Source organism: Pseudorca crassidens, chromosome 2 (assembly GCF_039906515.1).
Source record: "Pseudorca crassidens isolate mPseCra1 chromosome 2, mPseCra1.hap1, whole genome shotgun sequence".
NCBI classification, from domain to species: Eukaryota; Metazoa; Chordata; class Mammalia; order Artiodactyla; family Delphinidae; genus Pseudorca; species Pseudorca crassidens.
The window spans coordinates 34,518,711-34,546,080 of record NC_090297.1 but is presented as its reverse complement, the minus strand read 5'-3'; the positions used below and the strand labels follow the sequence as shown (position 1 = coordinate 34,546,080).

The 27,370-nt window shown below is 38.0% G+C and overlaps 1 protein-coding gene across 8 annotated transcripts in view; it reads right to left on the bottom strand.

Annotated features, from left to right (window-relative positions):
• CCDC30 (coiled-coil domain containing 30) overlaps nt 1-27,370 on the bottom strand; it is a 172,160-nt gene that overhangs the window by 41,286 nt on the left and 103,504 nt on the right. For all 8 annotated transcript variants that reach the window (XM_067725743.1, XM_067725735.1, XM_067725738.1 and 5 more), the window contains 3 exons: nt 14,148-14,327; nt 9,066-9,275; nt 5,445-5,599 (listed from right to left, as the gene is read on the bottom strand). In XM_067725743.1, the coding sequence (XP_067581844.1) occupies nt 5,445-5,599; nt 9,066-9,275; nt 14,148-14,327 (545 nt within the window). The remainder of the gene's footprint in view (nt 1-5,444; nt 5,600-9,065; nt 9,276-14,147; nt 14,328-27,370) is intronic.

Sequence of the window (27,370 nt, the reverse complement as noted above, 5' to 3'; positions counted from 1 at the left end):
TTCTCTTTTTGTGCCAGTACCATACTGTGTTGATTACTGTAGCTTTACAGTATAGTCTGAAGTCAGGGAGCCTGCTTCCTCCAGCTCTGTTTTTCTTTCTTAAGATTGCTTTGGCTATTCGGGGTCTTTTGTGTTTCCATACAAATTGTGAAATTTTCTGTTCTAGTTCTGGGATAAATGCCATTGATAGTTTGATAGGGATTGCATTGAATCTGTAGATTGCTTTGGGTAGTATAGTCATTTTCACAATGTTGATTCTTCTAATCCAAGAACATGGTATAACTCTCCATCTGTTTGTATCATCTTTTTTGTTTTGTTTTGTTTTTTTGCAGCACACGGGCCTCTCACTATTGTGGCCTCTCCTGTTGCAGAGCACAGGCTCCGGACGCGCAGGCTCAGCGGCCATGGCTCACAGGCCCAGCCGCTCCACAGCATGTGGGATCTTCCCGGACCGTGGCACAAACCCGCATCCCCTGCATCGGCAGGCGGACTCTCAACCACTGCACCACCAGGGAAGCCCTGTATCATCTTTAATTTCTTTCATCAGTGTCTTATAGTTTTTTGCATACAGGTCTTTTGTCTCCTTAGGTAGGTTTATTCCTAGGTATTTTATTCTTTTTGTTGAAATGATAAATGGGATTGTTTCCTTAATTTCTCTTTCAGATTTTTCATCGTTAGTGTATAGGAATGCAACAGATTTCTATGCATTAATTTTGTATACTGCTACTTTACCAAATTCATTGATTAGCTCTAGTCAATTTTAGTAGTGTCTTTAGGATTCTCTATGTATAGTATCATCTCATCTGCAAACAGTGACAGCTTTACTTCTTTTCCGATTTGGATTCCTTTTATTTCTTGTTCTTCTCTGATTGCTATGGCTAAAATTTCCAAAACTATGTTGAATAACAGAGGTGAGAGTGGGCAACCTTGTCTTCTTCCTGATCTTAGTGGAAATGGTTTTAGTTTTTCACCATTGAGAACGATGTTGGCTGTGGGTTTGTCAAATATGGCCTTTATTATGTTGAGGTAAGTTCCCTTTATGCCTACTTTCTGGAGGGTTTTTATCATAAATCGGTGTTGAATTTTGTCGAAAGCTTTTTCTGCATCTATTGAGATGATCATATGGTTTTTCTCCTTCAGTTTGTTAATATGGTTTATCACATTCATTGATTTGCGTATATTGAAGAATCCTTGCATTCCTGAGATAAACCTCACTTGATCATGGTGTACGATACTTTTAATGTGTTGTTGGATTCTCTTTGCTAGGATTTTGTTGAGGATTTTTGCATGTATGTTCACCAGTGATATTGGCCTGTAGTTTTCTTTCTTTGTGACATATTTGTCTGGTTTAGTTATCCGGGTGATGGTGGCCTCATAGAATGAGTTTGGGAGTGTTCCTCCCTCTGCTATATTTTGGAAGAATTGGTGAAGGATAGGTGTTAGCTCTTCTCTAAATGCTTGATAGAATTAGCCTGTGAAGCCGTCTGATCCTGTGCATTTGCTGGAAGATATTTAATCCCAGTCTCAATTTCAATGCTTGTGATTGGTCTGTTTATATTTTCTGTTTCTGCCTGGTTCCATCTCAGAAGGTTGTGCTTTTCTAAAAATTTGTCCATTGCTTCCAGGTTGTCCATTTTATTCACATATAGTTGCTTGTAGTAATCTCTCATGATTCTGTGTATTTGTGCAGTGTCAATTGTTACTTCTCCTTTTTCATTACTAATTCTATGGATGTGAGTCTTCTCCCTTTCTTTCTTGATGAGTCTGGCTAAAGGTTTATCAATTTTGTTTATCTTCTCAAAGAACCAGTTTTAGTTTTATTGATCTTTGCTATTGTTTCCTTCCTTTCTTTTTCATTTATTTCTGATCTGATCGTTATGACTTCTTTCCTTCTGCTAACTTTGGGTTTTGTTTGTTTTTCTTTCACTATTTCCTTTAGGTGTAAGGTTAGACTGTTTATTTGAGATTTTTCTTGTTTCTTGAGGTAGGCTTGTATTGCTATAAACTTCCCTCTTAGAACTGTTTTTGCTGCATCCCATAGGTTTTGGATCATTGTGTTTTCATCATCATTTGTCTCTAAGTATTTTTTGATTTCCCCTTTGATTTCTTCAGTGACCTCTTGGTTATTAAGCAGTTTATTGTTTAGCCTCCATGTGTTTGTATATTTTATGTTTTTATTTTCCCCTGTAACTGATTTCTAATCTCATAGCATTGTGGTCAGAAAAGATGCTTGATATGATTTCAATTTTCTTAAATTTACCAAGGCTTCATTTGTGACCCAAGATGTGACCTCTCCTGGAGAATGTTCCATGTGCACTTGAGAAGAAAGTGTAATCTGCTGTTTCTGGGTGAAATGTCCTATAAATATCAATTAAATCTATTTGGTCTATTATGCCATTTAATGCTTGTGTTTCCTTATTAATTTTCTGTTTGGATGATCTGTCCATTGGTGTAAGTGAGGTGTTAAAGTCCCCTACTATTATTTTCTTACTGTCGATTTCCTCTTTTATAGCTGTTAGCAGTTTCCTTATGTATTGAGGTGCTCCTATGTTGGGTGCATATATATTTATAATTGCTATATCTTCTTCTTGGATTGATCCCTTGATCATTATCTAGTGTCCTCCCTTGTCTCTTGTAACATTCTTTATTTTAAAGTCTATTTTATATGATATGAGTATAGCTACTCCAGCTTTCTTTTGATTTCCATTTGCATGGAATATCTTTTTCCAACCCCTCACTTTCAGTCTGTATGTGTCCCTAGGTCTGAAATGCATCTCTTGTAGACAGCAGGGTCTTGTTTTTGTACCCATTCAGCAAGCCTGTGTCTTTTGGTTGGAGCATTTAATCCATTCACGTTTAAGGTAATTATTGATATGTATGTTCCTAGTACCATTTTCTTAATTGTTATGGGCTTTTTTTTTTTGTAGGTCTTTTTTTTCTCTTATGTTTCCCACTTAGGGAAGTTCCTTTAGCATTTGTTGTAGAGCTGGTTTGGTGGTGCTGAATTCTCTTAGCTCTTGCTTGTTTGTAAAGCTTTTGATTTCTCCCTGGAATCTGAATGAGATCCTTGTCAGGTATAGTAATCTTTGTTGTAGGTTCTTCCCTTTCATCACTTTAAATATATCGTGCCACTCCCTTCTGGCTTGTAGAGTTTCTGCTGAGAAATCAGCTGTTAACCTTTTGGGAGTTCCCTTGTATGTTATTTGTCGTTTTTCCCTTGTTGCTTCCAATAATTTTTCTTTGTCTTTAATTTTTGTCAATTTGATTACTATGTGTCTTGTCATGTTTCTCCTTGGGTTTATCCTGACTGGGACTCTCTGCACTTCCTGGACTTGGGTGGCTATTTCTTTTCCCATGTTAGGAAACTTTTCGACTATAATCTCTTCAAATATTTTCTCGGGTCCTTTCTCTCTCTCTTCTCCTTCTGGAACCCTTACACTGTGAATGTTGTTGTGTTTAATGTTGTCCCAGAGGTCTCTTAGGCTGTCTTCATTTCTTTGCATTCTTTTTTCTTTATTCTGTTCTGCAGCAGTGAATTCCACCATTCTGTCTTCCAGGTCACTTATCCATTCTTCTGCCTCAGTTATTCTGCTATTGATTCCTTCTAGTGTATTTTTCATTTCAGTTATTGTATTGTTCATCTCTGTTTGTTTGTTTTTTAATTCTTCTAGGTGTTTGTTCTTTAATTCTTCTAGGTCTCTGTTACACATTTCTTGCGTCTTCTTGATCTTTGCCTCCATTCTTTTTCCGAGGTCCTGGATCATCTTCACTATCATTCTGAATTCTTTTTCTGGAAGGTTGCCTTTCTCCACTTCATTTAGTCGTTTTTCTGGGGTTTCATCTTGTTCCTTCATCTGGTACATAGCCTTCTGCCTTTTCATCTTGTCTATCTTTCTGTGAATGTGTTTTTTGTTCCACAGGCTGCAGGACCGTAGTTCTTCTTGCTTCTGCTGTCTGTCCTCTGGTCTCTTCTATGTATTTCTTTTCAGCCAATATTCACAAAAGATGTGTAGAACTGGTATCACTATTCCTACTTCAAACATTAGAAACCAGGTTTCAGGAAAGTTAAATAGCCTTTTTCCTGTTCAATTCTTTGATTGCATCTTTTGTTTCTTCATAAACTTAACACAATTGTTTTACAGTCTAGTCTTCCTAATTCCAATTGGTGAACTTCTTGGGGGTTATAAATCTGATGTTTCTTGTTTCTGCTGACTTTCATTCATGGTGACCAGTTTCCTTGTGTTATTTGGTGATTTTTGTTTGTAAGCTCATATTTGAGTAAACTGAATACATGGGAGTCCTTTAATATCTAAATTGAGGTTGCTTTCCCTCAGAGGTAATTTGGATTTTCTTAGGAAGCAAGGGAGCTGCCTATTGAGGAACACCTTAGCTACTTCAAGATGCCCAGCTCATACTTGAGTCTCTAGTTCAGCTGTCCTACCTTGTGGCAAACTACCTCAGCTTCTCTTGAACCTGGGGCTGATAGTGTTATCTGCCCCTTGACTCTAAGGTTGTTTACCATTCATTATTTTTGTTTTGTCTCATTGTATGCTTGCCCTAGAGCTTTCTCTTGCTTTGTGAGCAGTGGTTTAAAAGGTATACTTATTGTAGTTTATTCAGGATCTAGTTGTATTAAAACAGGAGGAGGGTGTCATCCTGGTAGAAGTGGCAGTGAGACAAGTATTTTTCTATCGTACCTAACTGAGTGAATTCATTATTCATTCAAACATTCATTTATTCACAACATATTTGCTGAGCACCTACTGAGTGCCAGGCTCTATGCTAGAGCTTTCAACTAGAGCTGAAAGTAAGTTTCTGAGCTTAACAGTTTATGTGAATATCTATATATCTTTTCAGTAGTTAGAACCATATTTTTCTTAAGACATACGTGAATCATTCTTAGTGCCATAGAAGTAAGAAGCATCAGTTACTGAAGCTTAGGATATACAAGAAGATCATTTAAGTAAGAATCCTAATAATAATCAAAATACTTTTAGAAAAAACATGACAGCTCCTACCCAGTAGCAACTTACTAATGATTAAGATGCCTGTAAAGTACTTGGATCTTCTTTGAAGAAAATCAGCTGATAAATACAAAACATCAACCACATTCTAGTGTGCATTTTGTGCCAATCATGTTAGAGTTAGAAAAGCAAATCCCAGGGTATCATATTTCATAGGCAATCCATTCATTCAAGAAGATTTACTGGTACACCAAGTGCGTTCCAGAACAAGAAATAATCCCTGACCTTGAGAATTCCACACTCTAGTATGAAAGACAAGCAAGAAAATAAACAATTAGAATGCAGTGTGCTATGTATATATCAATATATGAAGTTTTATGACTGAGTTTACTTCAGTGGGGACAAAGAGGAAACGCAGTGGTAAACTGATGCTGCTCATAAACTCAGCCCATGGAAAAATGACGTCTTTGCTCCTCTTACCTCTTCTGTTGTTCTTCCTGATATTGTTGCTTTATTTTAGCTTCATTTTCTATTGCTTCTTTTATCCTTTCCTCTAGTTGCTTCCTCCCCAAAATACAAGTGTCTGTGAGACAGACTTTGTGAGCATGTTCTAATTTCTGCTGCAGATCCAAAATCTGAAATGAAAAGAGTTTACACATAAAACTTTGAGTGTGACCTATTTTCCAATTAGGGAAATACCATATAAATCGTAAGCAGTAGTGCTAACATAAAAATCTCAGCTAAAGAGTGTGACTAGATTTATTTTAATTTTAGAATTAAATTACTTAATTTTTGCAATATGTAATACATTCATATAATTTAGTGTACGTGGGTAAACTAAGCTAGAGTGACAAGTCCCTTTCCCATCCTTATCCTGTCTTCCTTCCAGTTTTCCTCCACCAAATAGGTTATCACTGGTATTAATTTCTTATGTACTCTTCCAGAGATTTATTTATGCATATTTAAATAAATACTATTCTCCCTCATACAAAAAAAATTTTTTTGTTTTTGTGGTACGCGGGCCTCTCACTGTTGTGGCCTCTCCCGCTGCAGAGCACAAGCTCCGGACGCGCAGGCTCAGTGGCCATGGCTCACGGGCAAGCCGCTCTGCGGCATGTGGGATCTTCCCGGACCGGGGCACGAACCCGTGTCCCCTGCATCAGCAGGCGGACTCTCAACCACTGCGCCACCAGGGAAGCCCCATACAAACATTTTTTACACACATGATGGTATATTACATGTACTTATGCACCTTGCTTTTTTTATAGCAGTACACTCGGTGATTTTTCCATATTATATATAATATATAGAATTGTCTTCTCTTTTACAGCTGCATATCATTCCACTGTCAGGATATACCATAATATATTTAACTAGCCCCCTACTGATGGACATTTAGGTTGATTCCAATCTTTTACTATTACAAACAATACTATTACAAACAATGTTTTTAGAATAACTTATGAGATGTGTATTTTGCTAGGGCAAAGGTTATTATTATTTGTTTGTTTGTTTAACAGATAACGCCAAACTGTCTCCATAGGTTTTAGACCAATTTACACCTCTAACAGCAACATGTGAGAGTGTCTAGTTTCTCCATGGTGTGGCTAAATTCACGAATAAGTATCTCAGAACAAAATAGAAGTCTCTTACAAACCAAGTACCTATTGGCATACTGCCTAGCACCAGTAGTGCATTCTTTTTACTTTTTAAAAAATATTTATTTATTTGGCTGCGTCGGGTCTTAGTTGGCAGCACTCGGGATCTTGGTTGAGGCATGCAGGACATTTTGTTGTGGCTCTCGGGCTTCTCTCTAGTTGTGGTGTGTGAGTTTTCTCTACTTGTGGCATGTGGGCTCTGTAGTTTGTGCCATGCAGGCTCTCTAGTTGAGGCGTGTGAGCTCAGTAGTTGTGGCATGTGGGCTTAGCTGCCTCACGGCATGTGAGGTCTTAGTTCCCTGACCAGGGGTTGAACCTGCATCCCCTGCATTGGAAGGCGGATTCTTTAGCACTGGACTACCAGGGAAGTTCCAGTAGTGCATTCTTTAATGCTCTGGTAGAACTAAAAATAAGATTTATGAATTTGAGAGATATATGATTTTATTTTAGAATTTACATGTTAGACTAAAAGTGTCATTAAAATTTTCTTATTAGATCTCCTTTTAATTTGTTTACATATTTTTTATAAACCCTTATGTCACCTAAAATTGTGACTACTATGTAGTAGGTGCTTAGTAAATATTTGGCAGTTGTATAGTTCTCAGTGGAATTGCTGTTCTCCCTCTATTGTATTCCTGATGCAACAACAAATCCTTTACAATGGTCTGGCACCATGTTCCCCACAGACGTTCAGTGGATGCCAGTGAATGGCAGTCCTCTTCTAAGAGAAGGTCTTTCTGCATTAGCCCTAGGTCTCTGCAGAGCCCACTCACCATAGGAGAGTTGAAGATGTAGAATGATTCACAGGCAATGGCAGTGGGCAGCCAGTTAGCTGAGGCCAGCTCAAGTTCCTCTGAGCTGCCCCATTTATTTCTGCCTAGGGCAAATGCTTCCTTAAAGACAGCCAATCTTAATTCCATTGGCTTCTCTGTCAAGGGCAAATGACAAACTTTTGAACCCACCACCCAATTTAAGAAACAGAACATTTCCAGTATGTTTGAAGTCTACTCTGTGACCCTCTTTGATCACTCCCCTTCCCTCCTCACCTGAGAAAACCAATATCTTGAATTTTGTGTTAATCATTTTCTTGCTTTTTCTTTTAATAATATGTATTTCTGTATGACTCAGTTGTTATTTTGTACTATTTTGACCATCATATTAATGGCATCATACTGTGTTTTTGGTGATTTGGTATTTATTCAATATTGTATTAACTACAGCAAGTACCTATAGTTCATTCGTTTTCACTGTTTTATGCTACTGTGTAAATATGCAGTTTACCTCTTCCATCTCAAGTCAGTGAACATTTGGAACAGTTACTATGAAAATGACTGTATTCCCGTATACTGATATATACGCTCAGTAGAGTAGTTTCCCTAGTTTTTATGCCTAGTAGAAGTGTTGGGTTGTGCGGTATATACATCTTTAACTTAACTAGATCTAATGCCAAATTGATTTCTGAAGTGTTTATACTAGTTTACTCTTCCAGCTGCAGTCAGAATATGCATTCCTGTTGCATAAAATCCAGTAACAATATTTAGTATGTCTAAATTTAAAAATTTTACTAATCTTTATCAATTTTACCAATTACTTTTTTTTAAAGTAATAACATACATATGATAAAGTACACGTATCTTACATACTCAGTGAAGTTTTGCTTATATAACCACCTCTTCCAGACCAAGATAAAGAATACTTCCAGCACCACAGAAGATTCCCTCATGTCCCCTTCCATACCCCTTATAAAGACATTATTCTATCACCACGGCTTAGTTTTGTCTATTCTTGAACCTCATATAAGGAAAATTACATAGTATGAACTCTTTTGTGCTGGCTTCTTTAGCTCAACATTGGGTTTTTGAGTTTAAGCCATATTGCTATCATCTAATTTTGATGTTTGTTTTATATTTATGTGGTTTGATGAAATATTTTTTATGTAAGATTTGACTCTCAAACCCACAGATCAAAATGTGCAAGTGTGACATACTACTGCCACCTGGTGTCAGGCAGTCTAAAATGCAGGGGCGATATTTCAAAATGGTTCATTTCACAACACTCATCCCTCCAAAAGTTACAAAATAAAAATCAAATAAATGGGCAATCCAAATGAGAGGAGAATAAGTCCTTTAAAATTTGACTTAATAATATAAAGTATAAATAATATACTTTATAAATAATATCAAGTCCTTTGGTCTCAATTGTTTAAGTTCATGTTATAGCTTTAATGAAATTTACCTTTTTGAGTTCATGTAGTCTTCAAAAACACAAGATTTACTGGAACCATAGGAGCAGGTGACGTCAAAAGAGGAAAGCAGGGGAGAGTGAAAAAACCCCTAGAATTCTATCAGGTTTGCACTGTATCTATTTTTTAAAATCCTTAGGGAAACAGGATTTCAGTAGTAGTATCCAGTGCATGTTATTTATTAAGTGTGAGGATAATTACCTTTTCCTCTGCATCAGCAACTCTAGATTTCTCCTGAGCCAGCTTTTCCTGTAGGTTGTTCTGTGATTTAATGCTCTGAGCCTGTTTAAGTACTTCCAGCTCCAGTTCCTTGATTTTCTGCTGACAGTGCTTCCACTCAGCCGTGAGTGAAGAGCACATCTTTGCGCTGTCTAATAACTTCTGCTGGGCCTGCTTGAGTTCAATTTTGATCTAGAGGTGGGGAATAAATAAAAGTGACAAAAATAAGCATGGAATGAATGTGAATGTGAGCTAGAATAAGCAGCTTTCAAGAAAGTGTAGTCCCCCAAGAGCTGACAAATACCAATGTCATGTGGCTGATTACCTCTCTGGAGCTGCTCTGTGTTAGAAGGGTTTGCCAAAGTCTATCCAGCCAGACGGCAGCTGGACAAAGGAATTTACTTAAGGGTTTCTACACATGCATGGTCTAAAGAGTTTCCATCATTTTTTTTTTTTTCCAGTCTACTCCAAGCCAGCTTTCATTCCCACTACTTCAGTAGTGCCAAGAGCACTACTGACCTTCCCTGGCCAGAATTTAAGTCCAGTGGACAACTGACCTGTTAGTAGCAGTTACTCCATCCATCTCAGAAAGTTCTCCTCTCTTGGAGTCTGTGATACCCACCTCTCCTAGTTTTCACTTACCTCTGCTGTTGCTTCTTGGTTTATTTTGTAGACTATTCTAGTGCACTCAACTTCTAAACATTATTGGACTATTCTAGGCCTTCCTAGAGAGTGAATCATTCTCTCTCTAGGTTCATTCTCATGATTTAAAAATACCACTTTTATGCCAATACATGCCAAAATGGAACTCCTTGATTCTGCCTCTATCTCCAAAAGCGTTCTTCTCTCAGTCTTTCTGATTTCAGTAAAGGAGGCCAACATCCAACCTTTTGTTCAGGCCAGTGACCTGAGAGGCATCCTTGAGCCTTCCTTTGCCAATAGTGAGCCTATTCAGCACATGCTGTCACTCTACCTCTACAACACATCTTGCATCAATCCATTTTCATCATTTCTCTCACCACCCTTGCTAGGTCATCATCATCTCTATCCTGGGCCATAGCAGTAGCACTGGTCATGCTACTTCCATTTTTACTCCCTTCTAATCTGTTCTCCACACTGCAGCCCAAGTGTTCTTTTAAAAACATAAATTGAACTACTTGACCCCCGCTCCTGCTTAAATTTTTCAGTGGCTTCCACAACACTCTGAGAACATATCCCACCAGCTTGCCTGGCCTTGAATGATGTGGCCTTTGCCTGATTAAAATCATCCCGTTAATCCCACTTCTTCCACTGATCTCCTGTCCCACTGGTTTCTATTTGGATTTTATAATGAATAGAAGAAGAAACAAAGAAATTAAAGAAAAGAAGAAACTGAGTGTTGGAATATTTGGTGCATTGGACTGGTTCAGGATTATGAAACTTAAACTTATTATAAATAGAAAGGGCATATAGGTTTCATAATATATTATCCACCTACTCCATAGGCCAAGAAAGCTAAAGGCCTCTGAGATCTACGATCATTGGTCTTAGAGACAATGCTCAGCATTTTGGTAACGCTGGTAATGATGAAATAAGATGACAACACTGGAGCAAACACTGTTCTGGCCAACGACATGTGCATCTAGGGTGGCTTCTTAAGCTTCAGATTGGGACATTTAAGCACCAGGAAGAGGATTCAGTACAGTGTCTCAGTATTGGTGGTGGCAGAACCGCTCTCAGCCTGAAGCTCTGCAAGCCTACAGCATTCTTCTTGATATACCCAACGTGGAAACAGGCAATATGGCCATAAATCACAGAAATCATAAATAAATTATGGCATTTCCTTACAGTGGAATACTCCACTGCAAAGAAAATGAATGAACAATGGCTATACACCACAACATGGATGAATCTTCCAAACAAAGTAGATCATCAGAAGACAGATACAAGGTGTGTATACTGATTGATTATATTTATAAAATATTCAAAAGCAGGCAAAACTGAACCATGCTGTGTGGAATTCATACACAGATGGTAAAACTATAAAGTAAAGCAAGAGAGTAATTACTTAAATTAGTGGTTCCTGCTAAGATGGAAGGAAATGGGATTATGGTGGGAAAGAGGTATGCAGGGGCTGCTGGTATGCAGGCGATGTGCTATTTCTTGTCCCGGGTGGTGGTTACATGGGTAGTCACTTTGCAACAATTCATTAAACTGTATGTATATGTTTTGTGTACTTCCTGAGTGCTATATTTCACAATAAAAAGGTTTAAAAGCAACAAATAAGTATTCTGGTTTCTTAACCAGTCTTACAAGTACGCCTAACATTAGCCAGAGACCCAGAGTTCGATTATCTCTGAGTGGATTTTAAAAAGTAATCTCTAAATTGGCAAAGCTGAGGTTCGAAAATGACCCCAAATTGAGGAAAGGGATAATACGGAAAGATAACTCTACACAGGAAAGACAAAAACAGACCTGGGTTTAAATTCTGACTCCACAATTTGTTAGCTTTGCCACTTGAACAGTTTTTTATATATGTATATATATTTATTTATTTTCTTTATTTTTTTGGCTGTGTCGGGTCTTAGTTGCAGCATGCAGGATCTTTGTTGAGGTACGCGGGATCTTTCATTGCGGCGCATGGGCTTCTCTGTAGTAGTGGCGTGCGGGTTTTCTCTCCCTAGCTGTGGTGCACAGGCACCGGAGTGCGTGGGCTCTGTAATTTGCGGCACATACGGGTTCTCTTGTTGAGGTGCGCGAGCTCAGCAGTTGTGGTGTGCGGGCTTTAGCTGTCCTGCGGCGTGTGGGATCTTAGTTCCCCGATCTGGGATCAAACCCGTGTCCCCTGCATTGGAAGGCAGATTCTTTACCACTAGAACCACCAGGGAAGTCCCCTGAACAGTTTTCTCATCTATAAAATGTTTACCTTTCAGGGTTGGGAGGTTTCTAAGAGATAAAGTGGACAAACTGTCACTACAAGGTAGTTGGCTATTGCATATGACTCTGCGTAAATGCCTGGCCCAAGGGACCAGCCAAAAGAATGATGTCTCATTACTGAAATGGCAAATAATTTACCCCACCATGAAGGAGATTTAAAACAGAAAATATCTTCTCTTTTTTATCAAGCTCTCATTTACCCATCCCTGAAGGACTCGTTCATTAACCAACAAATATTTATAGGGTGCCAACCATATATAAGATGTCACGATCTGTTGTTATTGTCATTGTGCCTTGACAGAGACGTAGTATTGCTTGAGTACGCTCACAGTGGACAGTTAAAATAGTCTAAGAAAGGTGTTTGAAGGGAAAGGTAAAAGGTTGTCTTGAAATGTGAGAAAGATTTGGAATTTAATTTAAAACTACAAAGGCTTGGGGCTTCCCTAGTGGCGCAGTAGTTAAGAATCCACTTGCTAATGCAGGGGACACGGGTTCGAGCCCTGGTCCGGGAAGATCCCACATGCTGTGGAGCAACTAAGCCCGTGCACCACAAGTACTGAGCCTATGCTCTAGCCCGCGAGCCACAACTACTGAGCCTGTGAGCCACAACTATGGAAGCCCGCACGCCTAGAGCCCGTGTTCTGCAACAAGAGAAGCCACCGCAATGAGAAGCCTGTGCACCGCAATGAAGAGTAGCCCCCACTCACTGCAACTAGAGAAAGCCTGCGCACAGCAACGAAGACCCAACACAGCCAAAAATAAAAATAAATAAATTTATTTTAAAAATTACAAAGGCTTGAGGGAATACGATCAAATTCGAAAAACCATGAAGGGTGAGGATAGGGAAGAAGTTTATCCAAATAATCCTAGAACTCCCAAAAGGGCTTCCTTTGAAGTTTGAAATAAATGACTATTTGTTTTCCTCCATATCTCCCCTACTAGACTGTGAGCTCCTTAAAAGTAGGGACCTTTCTTAATCCATTTTTATGTCGCTTTTTGAATAAGGTCATTGATCCTGCTACACTAGGGGTGGCAAACCTTTCGTATAAAGGGCCAAAGAGTAAATATTTTAGCCTTTGTGGGCCATATGGTCTCTGTCAGAACTACTCATATCTACTTTGGTAGTGCAAAAGCAGCCGTCAATAATATGTCAACAAACAGGTATGGCTGTGTGCCAATAAAACTTTATTTACAAAAATGGAAGGCAGGCAGGATTTGACCCATAGGTCAAAGTTTGCCGACCCCTGCAATAGGGGATAAGAACTGTGTCTGTTTTGCATATCATTAAACCCTCAGTATTGACAAGATGGCCTGCCTTGTGTAGGACTGATGCTCAATAAATATTTGTTGACTGTTGAATTCCAGAATCTTAGATAGGGGCTTATATTAGGTTCCTAGTATATGTTTACAGAAGTGAACCACAATCAAAAGAAAGTTCTATTTTACATGTTTGAACATTTTTGTGGTTCATAAAACTTACTCTTTTTTTTGGCTGCACTGTGTGGCATGCGGGATCTTAGTTCCCCGACCAGGGATTGAACCCATGCCCCCTGCAGTGGAAGCATGAAGTCTTAACCACTGGACGGCCAGGGAAGTCCCCTGTGTTTCATAAAATTTAGATGAATCTGTGGATGGCAGTTCTATATAGATTATTTTAAAACAAGCATGTTTGGGGGATGTTCCCCCAAATTTCTGATGCACTCATGTCAGGAAGAACAACTTTGCTCTCTCATGATTTGTACTTTGGTGCAGTTGATATTTGATTGAACCAATAATAATGCATCTATTAGAGACAAATACATCCAGAGATAGAACTAGGGCAGTACCACCAGTGATTTAGTTCAGGTCTTCGAAATTTACTAAGTGCTAAAAGGTCTAGGTAATGATTTCAAAAGACTGCGTAACTTAAACCTTTTCATATTTACAGGTTGACAGCACACACAGCCTTTCAGCAGCAGAGAAACCATTGAGCTGTGTACCTACTTGGTAGGGAGAAGTTAAAGGAGGGAGTTACCAGATAGCTCACACTGTCTACCCATCTGGGGACTCTGTTGTGAATTATCAAGTTGAGGAATTCTGATTCCTTTATTCCCAGGGTAAATTGAGCAATCGAGACTCTTAAATGAAGGATGCGCCCACTGGAGTTACCTTAATGCTTTCTTCCTGAAGTAAGCTGTTATGCTGCTTTAAGTCCAAGTTCTTTCCTCGCTCATATCGAAGCTCCTTTTCTGCTGAGTTGCATAGAATCTGGAGCCGGTGCAAATTCTGGCGAAGTTGCTGTAGCTCCTCTTGCTGCTGGTATTTCCGTTTTTCTCCAGATGATGGATACTAAAGCAAACGTTTTACAAGGGGAGCATGGATAATTTGAAAGAATGTTGGTAAAACATGGGTTCCAGCTGTCAGAATGTGATTATTCACATGTAAATGCTTTTGGAGTTAGCTTAACTACAGCCAATTACTCTTTTACATGTATGGCTAGTTGTACATGTTCAAATAGTTTAACTCCTGTTATATTAGAGTGAAAATATTGAAGAAGTTATGCGAACAAAAGTAATTAAGCATAGAAAATTAACTTTCTTATTTTTCATCTTAATGAAGTGGAATAGAAGCGTGGGTAGTTTTAGAGCAAAACGTGCTTTAAATAGGGAGTTCAAAGAGTCAACATATTAAGATGCAGTGTGTGAACGTGTATGTGGGTTGCGTGTGCGCACGCGCGCATAATGTCTGTTGGCAAAAGGGAAGAGAACATTTAGCGAGAGATACTAAATTACCAGGTTTCCTCATCACTTTCCTTTCACTCCCCAATGATTCTCCTTCGGTTACTCCCCAACAACACACCCTCCTGCCAGGTCTCTCTGGCACAATAAAACTCCCATGACCAAAGGAGGAGTTATTTAGATTTTCTGAAAGGTAGGCACACACAGCCATGCTGAGTAGACAAAGAATTCAACCTTGTCCAGTTCAACAGATAAGATACTGTCTGTTTCCTGAGTCCTGGTCCAGTGTGCTTCCTGTTCATGACGTTCTGAAAAGCCCATGTCATTATTCTAGTTTATCTTGCTTATAACCGAGTTGCCACACTGAATTCCCCAAGTCCTGTTAGCCCTTCAGCTCCTGTCTTGGTTTAGTCAGAAAGGCAATCTAGATCCAATTTGCTTGTCTTAAGAGCTGCAAGTATCTAAGATCCCTGGTTAGCTCGCTATGGGTAAATGCACGGTGCATCTACACATGTTCAAGTGATATTTATTCATTATTACAGAAGAATACCTAATTGACATATTCTGATTTTACCCAATAGTCTTGAAAGTTTGGTTTAATGTAAATGTATTCCCAAGACTCAGATCTATTTTGGGCGGGGGGGCCATTACATCTAAGTTTTGGAGACTGCAAGCCTAAGGGCAAATCACAGATAAATTCACCAAGATAATCTAACACAGACACCCTGGGAGGGCTTTTGGGAGCCAGCTTGCCAGCCTTCCTTAGAAAATTAGCTTGATGTGAGGACTATATGCTTTCTTTGAGCTTCTCAGCAAGTGGAAGCAGATGACAAAACTGTTAAAGGGTCAGGCTGTAAAGGAGACAGACCAGGTTCCACCACAAAGTGTCATTCTAGGCCAATTATTTAACCTCTCTAAAGCCTCAGTTTCTTCATCTATAAAGTGGCAACAATAATATTTCTGCCTCATTGTATTGCTTAATATACACAGAGTATTAAGTATAGTGCCTAGAGCATAGTAAAAAAATGTGAAACTACATTTTCAACCTATAAAATTAAGATAATTAATGGTGGTTCAAATATGTTTCAAGAATAGTGGGAAAATAATATCTAGAACTCAGCTACTGCAACCTCACCAGGAATACTGTTGAACAGCAGAAATTAAGCCCTCAAAGGCCATCAGCAGCCACAAATGATGTCACAAAACACATATGAACAATATAGCTCACATAGTTACTCATAATAGAGGCTCTCACAGTTTTTTCCTTATATATTTGCCATTTATGAGCATTCTTTAAAATTTGGTGTCTGGGCTCAGCCTATAGTTACCTAAATTTGCACATTATGAGATTAATAAGACACAGTACACATGGAAAGCAGCAAAGTATTAGCGCCATAATCTGACAACAGGGGTGAAGACTAAAAACTACACACACACAAGAACTAAAAAGTAGAACAATCTATAGCTATCAGAAGGTCAAAGAACCCTATACACAGAAAGAGGTTCTGAAATTATCACTGCACAGCACACTGCAGACAAAAGTCTGTCTAAAATGTATTTTCTTCCTTGCTTGCTTAAACAAGTAAATGAAATAGTGTTTTGGGAAATGTGAATCCAAATAACACAAATATGTTATTTTTTCCCATGCAGCCCATGTCTACCTCATTTACTGCTGTATGTACCTTAACACAGGGCCTGGCACATCATAGATACACAATTAATGGGAATTCCCTGGCGGTCCAGTGGTTAGGACTCCATGCTACCACTGCAGGGGGCATGGGTTCGATCCCTGGTCAAGGGACTAAGATCCCTGGTTGGGGAACTAAGATCTCGCATGCTGTGTGGCATGGCCAAAAAAAAAAAAAAAAAATTGATAATTAATACTGGTTGAATAAATGAATAAGAATAACACACTTCTTTCAATATTCAAAGTCATTATTATGGAAAAAAATCACTGGCTATGTGGTATATACATTTATTCTTTCACAAAATGGCTATTTTCCCAGATTTCCCAGAGAGTTTTTATATATTTAATAGTTTTTCACCTCCCCCCAAGTACTGAGAAATGATTCTTCAAATAATGGGAAAGGGTAAATTAGAGAAAATTAATAAATTAACCAGGGTGTGACTTCTTATACTGTAAATTTCATTATTCTAAAAGTTCACTGATTATTTGAAGCTCATAAGCAAAGATTTTATCATCTTTGTGACCACAGTGTTCAGCCTCTGCCCAAGCCTCCTACACTGGCCCACTGCCCAATAAAGGGATTATCTGGGATATGTAACATCAACCTCCTTTTGAATATGTGATGTCATACTTCCTTTTGGTCTTCTGAACAAATCCAGTGACTTCCTTCTCATTCCAATGTATCTGAATCTCCTGTCAGGTATATATTTTCCTTGTTTATTATGACTTGCCTAGTTTTCACTCTATCCAAACCTCTTTTCAAATATATTTTGACTTCTTTTACTAATAGTCTTCCTTGTTTTCTAAATGTACACTTGAATCACTTCTCAAATGTCTATTATCAGTCTTCTGAATGTGGTTTACATATGAGTACAAAGCCTCCCTCTATGGATCTCAAAATAATTCCCAGAAAAGTGTGTGTCGGGAAATCTTAATTTGTACAAGAGGGAACCAACAAAATTGAGGTAAAAGAACTGAGGTGTAGTCACTCCTTTTATTTCTCCTGCAGGCACATTTCTAGTAAATAGCAATAGCCATATTGAAAACAATTCCAAGTCTGTGGCCTTTTCCCCCGCAAACAATGTATTTTGTATATTGAGGCTATAGGCACCAGGAACAAAAAATGTGGCACAAATCCTGCCATTCTCTGTCCCACCTGCCCAGGGCAGACACTGACAGTCAATCAGCATTCCTTCCTGCTGAGCCGAGAAGAAGCCTAAGAACACTTTATAATAAAATGTATCAACTGATGGGCTTAGCTGAGATTTTGGTTGCTACTTTATTAACATTCGGGCCATGGTTATGATATTGCTGAACAAATATACGTTAATAGTGATATAAAAATTAAGCCTCTAAGCTGATCAGAGGAAATGGAGCCAGTCAGACCACGTGTTTATATAACACCTACCTGGACGCTACTGTCATCTGAGCTATCCCCAGAGCTCTGAGACTGAAGGAGGCTCTGATTCATACAGCTCAGCCCTTCTCTGAGCCTCACGACTTCCTCAGGCTTCAAGGTCAACTGCTGTTCTTCACCTTTCATATCTTGTTTCTGCTGTGAGTCCTCCTCCTTCTGTCCCTCTCTTGGAAAACTGCCCTCCTTTACTGCCTCCTCTGGAATTTCCTTCTGCTTACTTTCTCCTAATTCAGGACTTAGCACAAATATAATAACAAAAGACTATCAAAATGCTCATTATACTAGCAGAATATGGAGGAAAAATATCTACCAGTAAAGAAAGTGCTGTGAGCAAGATTTTCAACTTGAATTCTATAGCAGAGCAGTTATCTTATTCTTGGAAATAAACTTTAAAAACAAATGAGTCATATCGTTTTTACTCATATTCAGGGAAATGACCCATCATAGATTTTTGTCTACAGGTATAGACAAACAACCAGTTTAAGTGAGTTTTTCACTTTTTCAACTTTTAGTATGGCATTGGGCAGATACAGCTTATAAAGGTTTTTTAAAAATCACTCAGTAAGCACCAGGCACTTTGGCAGGCACTAGGGCTACAATAGGACATAATCCCTGTCCCTAAGGAGCTTACAACTTAGTGAAAAATAAGGATAAGTTAACAAGAGATTATATTAAGTTAGTAGTAAGTAATCTGAGGCCTGATGGATGAGTACGCACAAGCTAGGCAAATGTAAAGGTAGGGATGTGTGCATACTTGCTTGTGTGTGTATATGTTGGAGGATGGGTTGTTGGATGACTTAATAAATAAGATAGGTAAAAGCCCAGAGGCAAAAGAGAGAGTGTGCTTCAGAAACATCATTTGTAATCTGTGTGGCAGGGAAACCAGCTGAGAGATTGTTGTGATCTGCGTACTAAACAACAGTGACTAGAATAGGAGGGTGGGGATGGAAAGGAGGAATGGATTCTAGAGATATTTAGAAGACAATATTGATAGGATCTGTCATTTGCTGGACATTGCAGGTGAGGGAGAAAAAGGAATAATGAGTGACACCTGGATTTCTGACTGGGGCAAATGGGCAAGTGGATGGTAGCCCAAGAAGGGGGAATATAGGTATAGACTGGAGACATGCCTGGGGTGAAGACACAGATACAGAGGAATGTGAGCAGAAACCTTGGGATTAGATAAGATGAGCCAGGGAGAAGCGGGAAAGTAAGAGGAGGAGGATCATTCTGGACAGAAGCCTAAAGACTTGTGAGGAACAAGCAGAGGGAAGAGGCCTGAAGAGGAGACTCAGAAGCCAGAGAGGGAGGAGGAAAACTAAAAGGCTGTAAGCCATAGAAGCCAAGGGGAGGGAATGTACCTTTCACAGTTAGACAGTATGAATGAAAAGTAGAGTGAACACAAGTATGCTTGTTTTATTTTTATTCCCTTAATCTTAAATTTGTTTCAGGTACTGTGGGGCCTAGCACAGGATGCTTCACAAATTATAGTTGGTGCTCAAATTCTTCAAGAAGGCAGTTTGGCAATACGGATGAAGAGCCATAAAGGTGTTCAGATCTTTTGACTGAATAATTGCACACCAATGAATTTACTGAAATAAAATAACTGACAAGAAGAAAAAAGCTGATTGTATAATAATGCTCAGGACCATGGTATTCAAAATAGTGATTAAATGGAGACACAGAAATGGCTAAGAGGATTAAAGATAAACCAAAGTGGTATGAAGACTATTCATCAACATTAAATACTTATTAAAGTAAGACGGTGGAACAATAAATAATATATATGTATATATACGTGTATAAACATAACACATACTATGGGAAATGTAAATATAGAAAAAACTGGAAAGGAACACAGGAAAAATTGTGTCTATGGAGTTTTTTCCCTTTTAAAATTCCTTTAACACTGTATAAAAAAGAATTAAATATTTTATTTTGAACTCAGCAGTTTTTTAGAGGTAATATATTTAAATGATTAAAAACATGAGATAAAAAGTAAAATGCTTTAAAAATAAATTTCTGATAAAATAACGATTCTTTTCATCCTCCATAAACTCTTTTCCTTTTCCTACTACCAATGGAAGCTAGGTATACTTGAAGACTGGGAAAATGCAAACATACACCTATTATTTTTTTTAAATGGGAAAACTGACTTCTGCATTCAGGAAGATAAAGTAGACATACTTTTCCCTATTTCTCCTACCAAGTACAACTAAAACCCCTGGACATTATATATAAAACAAACATAAGAAGACTCTGAAAGGTAGAAAGAAGTCAGATCAGCTAGGTAACTCAGGACCTGAAGAACCACATGGTTGTGGTTCCCTAGGTTCTCTTGTAGCCTCATATATCCTAGACTTAAAGCTGAAGAAGTTGGCAACCTAGACAACACCAAGAAGCAAGACAAAAGGCTTTTTACTCTATACAGGGAACCAAGAAAAGGACAACCAAGCAAGAAAGAAAACTTTCAGACATTACCCACTTTATTCCAGCCAAACGCCATAGAAAAAAACTGTGGCTCCACCCCACTCATGTCAGCAAAGGTCAAGGTGGAAGCCCACACTTCCAATTTCACCAGGAAAATGAGGCACAACTCCCCTGCTGCAGGTAGTGTCAGAGGCCAGTGGGGAGGAGGGACTTTCATCCCTGCCAGGCAGTACCAGACATGGGGAGTCTGGACTTCCACCCCCACCTGGCAGTAAGGAGATACCCTTCTCTTTACTGGGGTAGTTCCAGAGGACGCCTAGTGGAGAGTCAGGACTTTTACCGCTGCCCTGCTCATGATATCATGGAGGCCAAGTAGAGAACAGTAACAAGGCATCCTTCACCATCACAGTCAGAGCAGTCCAAGCAGAGACCTAGTGGGGAGTAGGAACTCCCACCATGACCAGCAGTAATGAGGAGCCCCTCTTTCCTTGGGTGTCCATGGATGCTGAGCGGGGAACCTGGACTTCTACCCCAAGCTGGGGTAGAGAGCACCCCCCTCCACATACCCTGCCAGAGTGGTATCACAAGAAGCCAGCTAAATAGAAGGTTAAAACAAGACCAGGAGTTTCATAACATAATACCCCAAATATTCAGATTTCAATCTAAAATTACTCATCATACCAAGAACCAGGAACCTCAACTTGAATGAGAAAAGGCAACAATTAGATGACAAAATCATGATGACAGAATTATTTAACAAATATTTGAAATCATAAAAATAATTCAATGAGCAATTATGAACACATTTGAAACAAATGAAAAAATAGAAAGTCTCAGAACTAGAAAGTCTCAGCAAAGAAATAGAAGATATAAGAAAGAACCAAATGGAAATTTTAGAATTGAAAAATACAATAACCAGAATTTTAAAACTCAATGGATAGAATCTACAGCAGAATGGAGGGGACTGAGAAAAGAATCAGTGAGCCTGAAGACAGAAGAACAGAAATTACCCAGTCTGAAAAACAGAGAGAAAATAGACTGGGGAAAAAGGAAAAAAACCAAAAAACAAAAAAACACTGCCTCTGGGAACTGTGGGGCTATAATAAAAGATCTAATGCTTTTGTTATGGATCCTGGAAGGAAAGGAGAATAGGCAGGACAGAAAAAGTACATGAAGAAATAATGGCTAGAACCTTCCCAAAAGACATAAACATACAGATTCAAGAAGGTGAGTGAGCTCCAAACAGGATAAACCTAAAGAAAACCATACTAAAAAACATCATAGTCAAATTTCTGAAAACTAAAGACAAATAAAAAAACCTTGAAAGCAACAAGAGAGAAACACTACATTACAGAAAGGGAAAAACAATTCAAATGACAGCTGACTTCTCATCAGAAACTACAGAGATCAGAAGGAAGTGGCATAACATTTTTCATATGCTGAAAGAAAAGAACTGTCAACCCAGAGTCCTATACCCAGTGAAAATATTCTTCAGGAATGAAGAGGAAATCAAGACGTTCACAGATGAAGAAAAATCAAGAGAAACTGCCACTAGCAGAACTACTCTAAAAGAATGGCTAAAAGAAATTCTCTATACACATAGGAAATGATAAAAGGAGGCATACCGGAACATCAGGAAGGAAGGACAGAAAGAGTAAAAATCTGGATAAATACATTTTTCTTCTCCTTTTGAGTTTCCTAAGTTCTGTATGATGGTTGAAGCAAAAATATAGTACTGTCTGGGGCTTCCCTGGTGAAGTAGTGGTTGAGAGTCCACCTGCCGATGCAGGGGACACAGGTTCGTGCCCCGGTCCAGGAAGATCCCACATGCCGCGGAGTGGCTGGGCCCGTGAGCCATGGCCGCTGAGCCTGCGCAGCCGGAGCCTGTGCTCCGCAACGGGAGAGGCTACAACAGTGAGAGGCCCGCGTACTGCAAAAAAAAAAAAAAAAATATATATATATATATATATATATATATATATATAGTACTGTTTGATGTGGTTCTAAATGTGTGTAGAGAAAAATTTTAAGACAAACTGTATTATAAATTGGGGAGGGTAAAGGGACATAAAGGGAGGTAAGGTTTCTACATTTCATTCTAACTGGTAAAATGTGTGTGTGTGTGTGTGTGTGTGTAAAAAGTAATGCCTAGAGCAACCACTGTAAAGCTATAAAAAGAAGCACGCTCAAAAACATTACAGAAGAATCAAAATGGAATTATTAGAAAGTGTTCATATAACCCACAGGAAGGCAGAAAACAGAAAATAGACACAAATAACAGAGAGAACAAATAGCAAATCAAAAATGAAAAAATAGTAAACTGGGACTTCCCTGGTGGTCCAGTGGTTAAGAATCCACTTTCCAATGCAGAGGATGCAGGTGCGATCCCTGGTTGGGGAACTAAGATCCCATGTGCTGTGGGGCTATTGAGCCCGCAAGCTCTAGAGTCCACACACCACAAGTAGAGAGAAGCCCACACGCCGCAACGAAAGATCCCACATGCTGCAACAACGATCCCGCATGCCGCAACTAAGACCCGATGCAGCCAAATAAATAAATATTTTTAAAATAGCAAACTTAAGTTCTAATATACCAATAATTACATTAATGGTAATTTGGCCAAACACAGCAATCAAAAGACAGAGATTGGCAGAGTGGCTTAAAAAACAAGACCTAACTAGATGCCGTTTACAAAAACTCATTTCAAATATAATAATATAAGCAGGTTGAAGGCAAAAATGGATGAAAAAGACATATCATGCAAATATTAATAAAAAGAAAGCAAGAGAATCTATATTAATATCTGATAAAGTAGACTTCAGAAATAAGAAAATTAAAAGAAAAAGAGAGGGACATTATATAATGATAAAAGGGTCAATTCACCAAGAAGACATAGCAATCCTAAATGTGTATGCACCAAACAACAGAGCTGTAAAGTATTTGGAGTAAAAACTGAATAACTGAAAGGAGAAATAGACAAATCCACAATTACAGTTGGAGACTTCAACAACCCTCTCAAAAATTGATAGAACAACTAGAGAGAAAATCAGCTGTATCAGTTGATACTGAAAAACCGTTTGATAAAATGTGACACTCATTTATGATAAAACCTTAGAAAAACAGAAATAGAGAGAAACTTCTTCAATTTGACAAAAACCAAACAGCTAACATTGTATTAATGATGAAAACTGAAAGCCTTCCTGATAAGATTGGAAACAAGATAGAGATGTTCACATTCATTAGTTTTATTCAACATATTGCTGGAAGTTCTAGCTAGTGCAATTAGACAAAAAAGGAAGTAAAAGGCATACAGATCGGAAAAGATGAAAGAATCTGAAATTGCATGATTTTCAGATGATATGATTGTCTATGTAGAAAATCCCAAGAAACATTAAAAAAAAAGAGCCTAGAACAAATAAGCAAGTTCAGAAAGGTCACAGGATGCAAGATAAATAATTGTATTTCCGTATATTAGCCATGAACACATAGACACTGAAATTTAAAATACAATACCATTTATAATTGCTCAGAAAAATGAAATACTTAGGTGTATATCAACAAAACATGTATAGGTCTTGTCTGCTGAAAACTATAATATGCTGGTGAAAGAAATAAAAGAATATCTAAATAAATGTAGGACATACTGTGTCCATGGATTGGAGGATTCTACATAGGAAAAGATGTCAATTCTCCCTAAATTTATATACAGATTTAAAACAATTCGTATCAAAATTCCAGCAAGATTTTTTGTAGCTACAGACAAGATTATTCTAACATTATATGTAAAGGCAAAGGAACTAGATAGCTAAACAATTTTGGAAAAGAATAAAGTGGAATCAGTCTATCCAATTTCAAAACTGTATTATACAGCTACAGCAGTCAAGATTGTATGATGTTAGTGGATAGACACATAGATCAGTGGAATAGAATTAGAGAACCCAGAAGCAGAAACTCACAATGCCTAAGTCATTTTTGTCAAAGGTGCAAAAGCAATTCAATGGAAGAAAGACAGCCTTTTCAAGAAATGATGCTAAAACAATTGAATATCTATAGGCAAAAAAAGAGAATCCTATCTAAGTTTCATACCGCATACAAAAATTAACTCAAAATAGATCATGGGCTTAAATGCAAAACTATGAAACATAGGAGAAAATATTCAAGATTTAAGGTTGAGCAACTAATTCTTAGATTTAACATCAAAAGTATGATCCATAAAAGGAAAAATTGATACCTCATCAAAATTAATTTTTTTTTGCTCTGAGAAAACCTTGTTAAGAGGATGAAAAGACAAGCTATAGACTCGGAAAAATACTTGCAAGTCACAGAGCCGACAAAGGACAAGTATCTAGACTTTATAAAGAACTCTCAAAATTTAACATTAAAAAACAAATCCAATTAGAAAATAGGCAAAAGATATTAAAAACGATAACACCAAATGCTAGTGAGGATACAGAGATGGATCATATCCTAGAGAGGCTACAGTGTATGGATCACTCATACACTGCTGGTGGGAAAGTAAAATGATATAGTCACTCTGGAAAACAGTTTGGCAATTTCTTAAAAAAAAACAACAAAACACAACTAACTAAAATTAAATATGCAAGTACCAGGTTACCCAAAATTGCACTCCTGGGGATTTATCCCAGAGAAATGAATAATTATGTTCACATAAAAGCTTGAATATTTACAGCAGCTTTATTCATAATAGCCAGAACTGGAAATAACCCAGGTATCCTTCAATGGATGAATGGTTAAAAAAAAAACTGTGGTATATCCATACCATGTAATACTACTCAGCAATGAAAAGTATCCAACTACTGATACTCATAATAACCTAGATGAATCTCCAGAGAATTATGTTAAGTGAAAAAAGTCAACCCTAAAATGTTACTTATTGTATGGATACATTTATATAACATCATTGAAATGAAAAACTTTTAGAAATGGAGAATAGACTAGTTAGAATGGAATGGCGCCAGGGGTTAAGGAGGGGGTGAAGTGGGAAGGAAGTGGGGGTGGCTATAAAAGGGCAACATGAGGAATCCTTGTGGTGATGGAAATGTTCTGTATCTTGACTGTATCCATGTCAATATCCAGGTTATGATACTGTACTACAGTTTTACAAGAGGTTACCATTGGGGAAAACCAGTAAATGATACATGGGATCTCTGTTATTTTTTATAACTGCATGTGAATCTACAATTATATCAAAAATTAAAAGTTTAATTTAAAAAATGAAAAATCTATAAACTGGTCATGTAAGTTTAATATCTATGAAGGTGCTTGATTTGTCACAATTAGAGGGTTGAATTACTTTATAAAGAGTAAATTTAGCCAGACCTAATATAATTTCCTCCTATAGTTGCATAGTGGCCATGTAGTCATAGGAGAAGAGAAGTAGCCTTCATTATGTTTCCATAGTTTAAAGTTTAAACGGTCCTCCTCTTAGGTGGGTAAATGAGATGTACCTGTAAACCCATATTTAGAGCAGGGCAGTCAGTGAGTCTCCTTTGGCTTGGAGGGAATGATGAGCAGGGCTCTCCAGGGGATAATCCTGGGCTAATGCCATTTTACATCTTTACTAATGGTCTGGATAAATGAACTGCATTCACATAAATTAGTTAATTAAGGAGAATTAGCAATACTTTAGAATGTAGTAATTTAATTTAAAGTGATCTTAATATATTAGGATGAAATTCATTAAAATAAATGCTCTCCAAAAAGAACAGGCTTTATCCTTTCAAAAGGTATAAGAGAAAATGTGACTTAGAAACCAAAGGCAAACTGAACAGATTTTTAAAAGTAATACATATAACTATGTATTACTTTATTATTAATTTTATATGATGATAATAATAATAATAATGTAAAAGTTGCATGGGCAAAAGTAGACTACCAGCCAAAAATAACATGGAACTGAGAACACGCCCTGCAGTCAGTATACCTACATCTTATGGACTAGAGAACCCACCATGACTCTCAAATTTCTTCTCCCCTCTAACGTAGCTCTTAATCTTTATTTACCGAGTTCTGACTGAAACTCACCCCCTCTGTTATTTTTATATCATTCTATAATTTTGTAATTGTCACCAGTCTTCAACTAGTAGGAGTTGCCTAGCAGCATGATTATTCCGTTCCTTTTCTAGTAACCCAGATACATAGCAGTCTTAACCTGTACAGAGATTCAAGAAAGAGACTATAATAGTAGAAGCCATGGGTTCTCGTCCTGGATCTTCCACCGATTATTTATGCAACGTTTGACAAGGCAAAATCTCTCAGAGTCTCAGTCTCTTCATTTGTAAAGTGGCCTTGCCCTACTCATAAGATTTCTGGGATCTTAAGAAGTAAAATGTGAAGGCATTTTGATAACCTACAAGGACAATATACAATTAAAACTAAAGCTTAGTAGAACAGAAGAGTGGCTAGTGATAGCACTCTGTTTTCAGAGAGGAAAGGGAAAAAATGTTAATTAATTCAACAAATATTTACCAAATATCACTTATACGCCAAGCACTGTTCTATGCACTAAGGACTCAGTGTTGACCAAGACAGCCAGGTCCATGCTCTCATAGAACACACAGAGGAGGAATATGAGGACAAACAATAAACAAGTAAACAAGATAATTACAGATCATGATAAGTCACCTCTAAACAAGGTGACATGCCAGAGCAGGATGTAGGATTTTCCCTAACGTGGCAGTTACTGGTTGTCTTTCTGAAAAGGTAGGAAGGAGTTAGCCACATGGAAAGCCGGCAGAGGAGCATCCTGGACAAGGGAACTTTTCAGTACAAAGTTCCTAAAGAGGGAAAGTGCTTGAAGGGTTAGAGGATCTGAAAGACTGTATGATAAACAAGACATTGTACATCAATGGTACAATAATGAAATTGGAGAGGCAGGCAGAGGCCAAGTTGCCGACGGCACTAGAGGTCATGGTAAAGGTTTGGATTTTAAGTGCAATAAGAAGCCATTCAGAGGTTTTTTTGTTTTTTGTTTTTTAACATCTTTATTGGAGTATAATTGCTTTACAATGGTGTGTTAGTTTCTGCTTCATAAAAAAGTGATTCAGCTATACATGTACATATATCCCCATATCTCCTCCCTCTTGCATCTCCCTCCCAC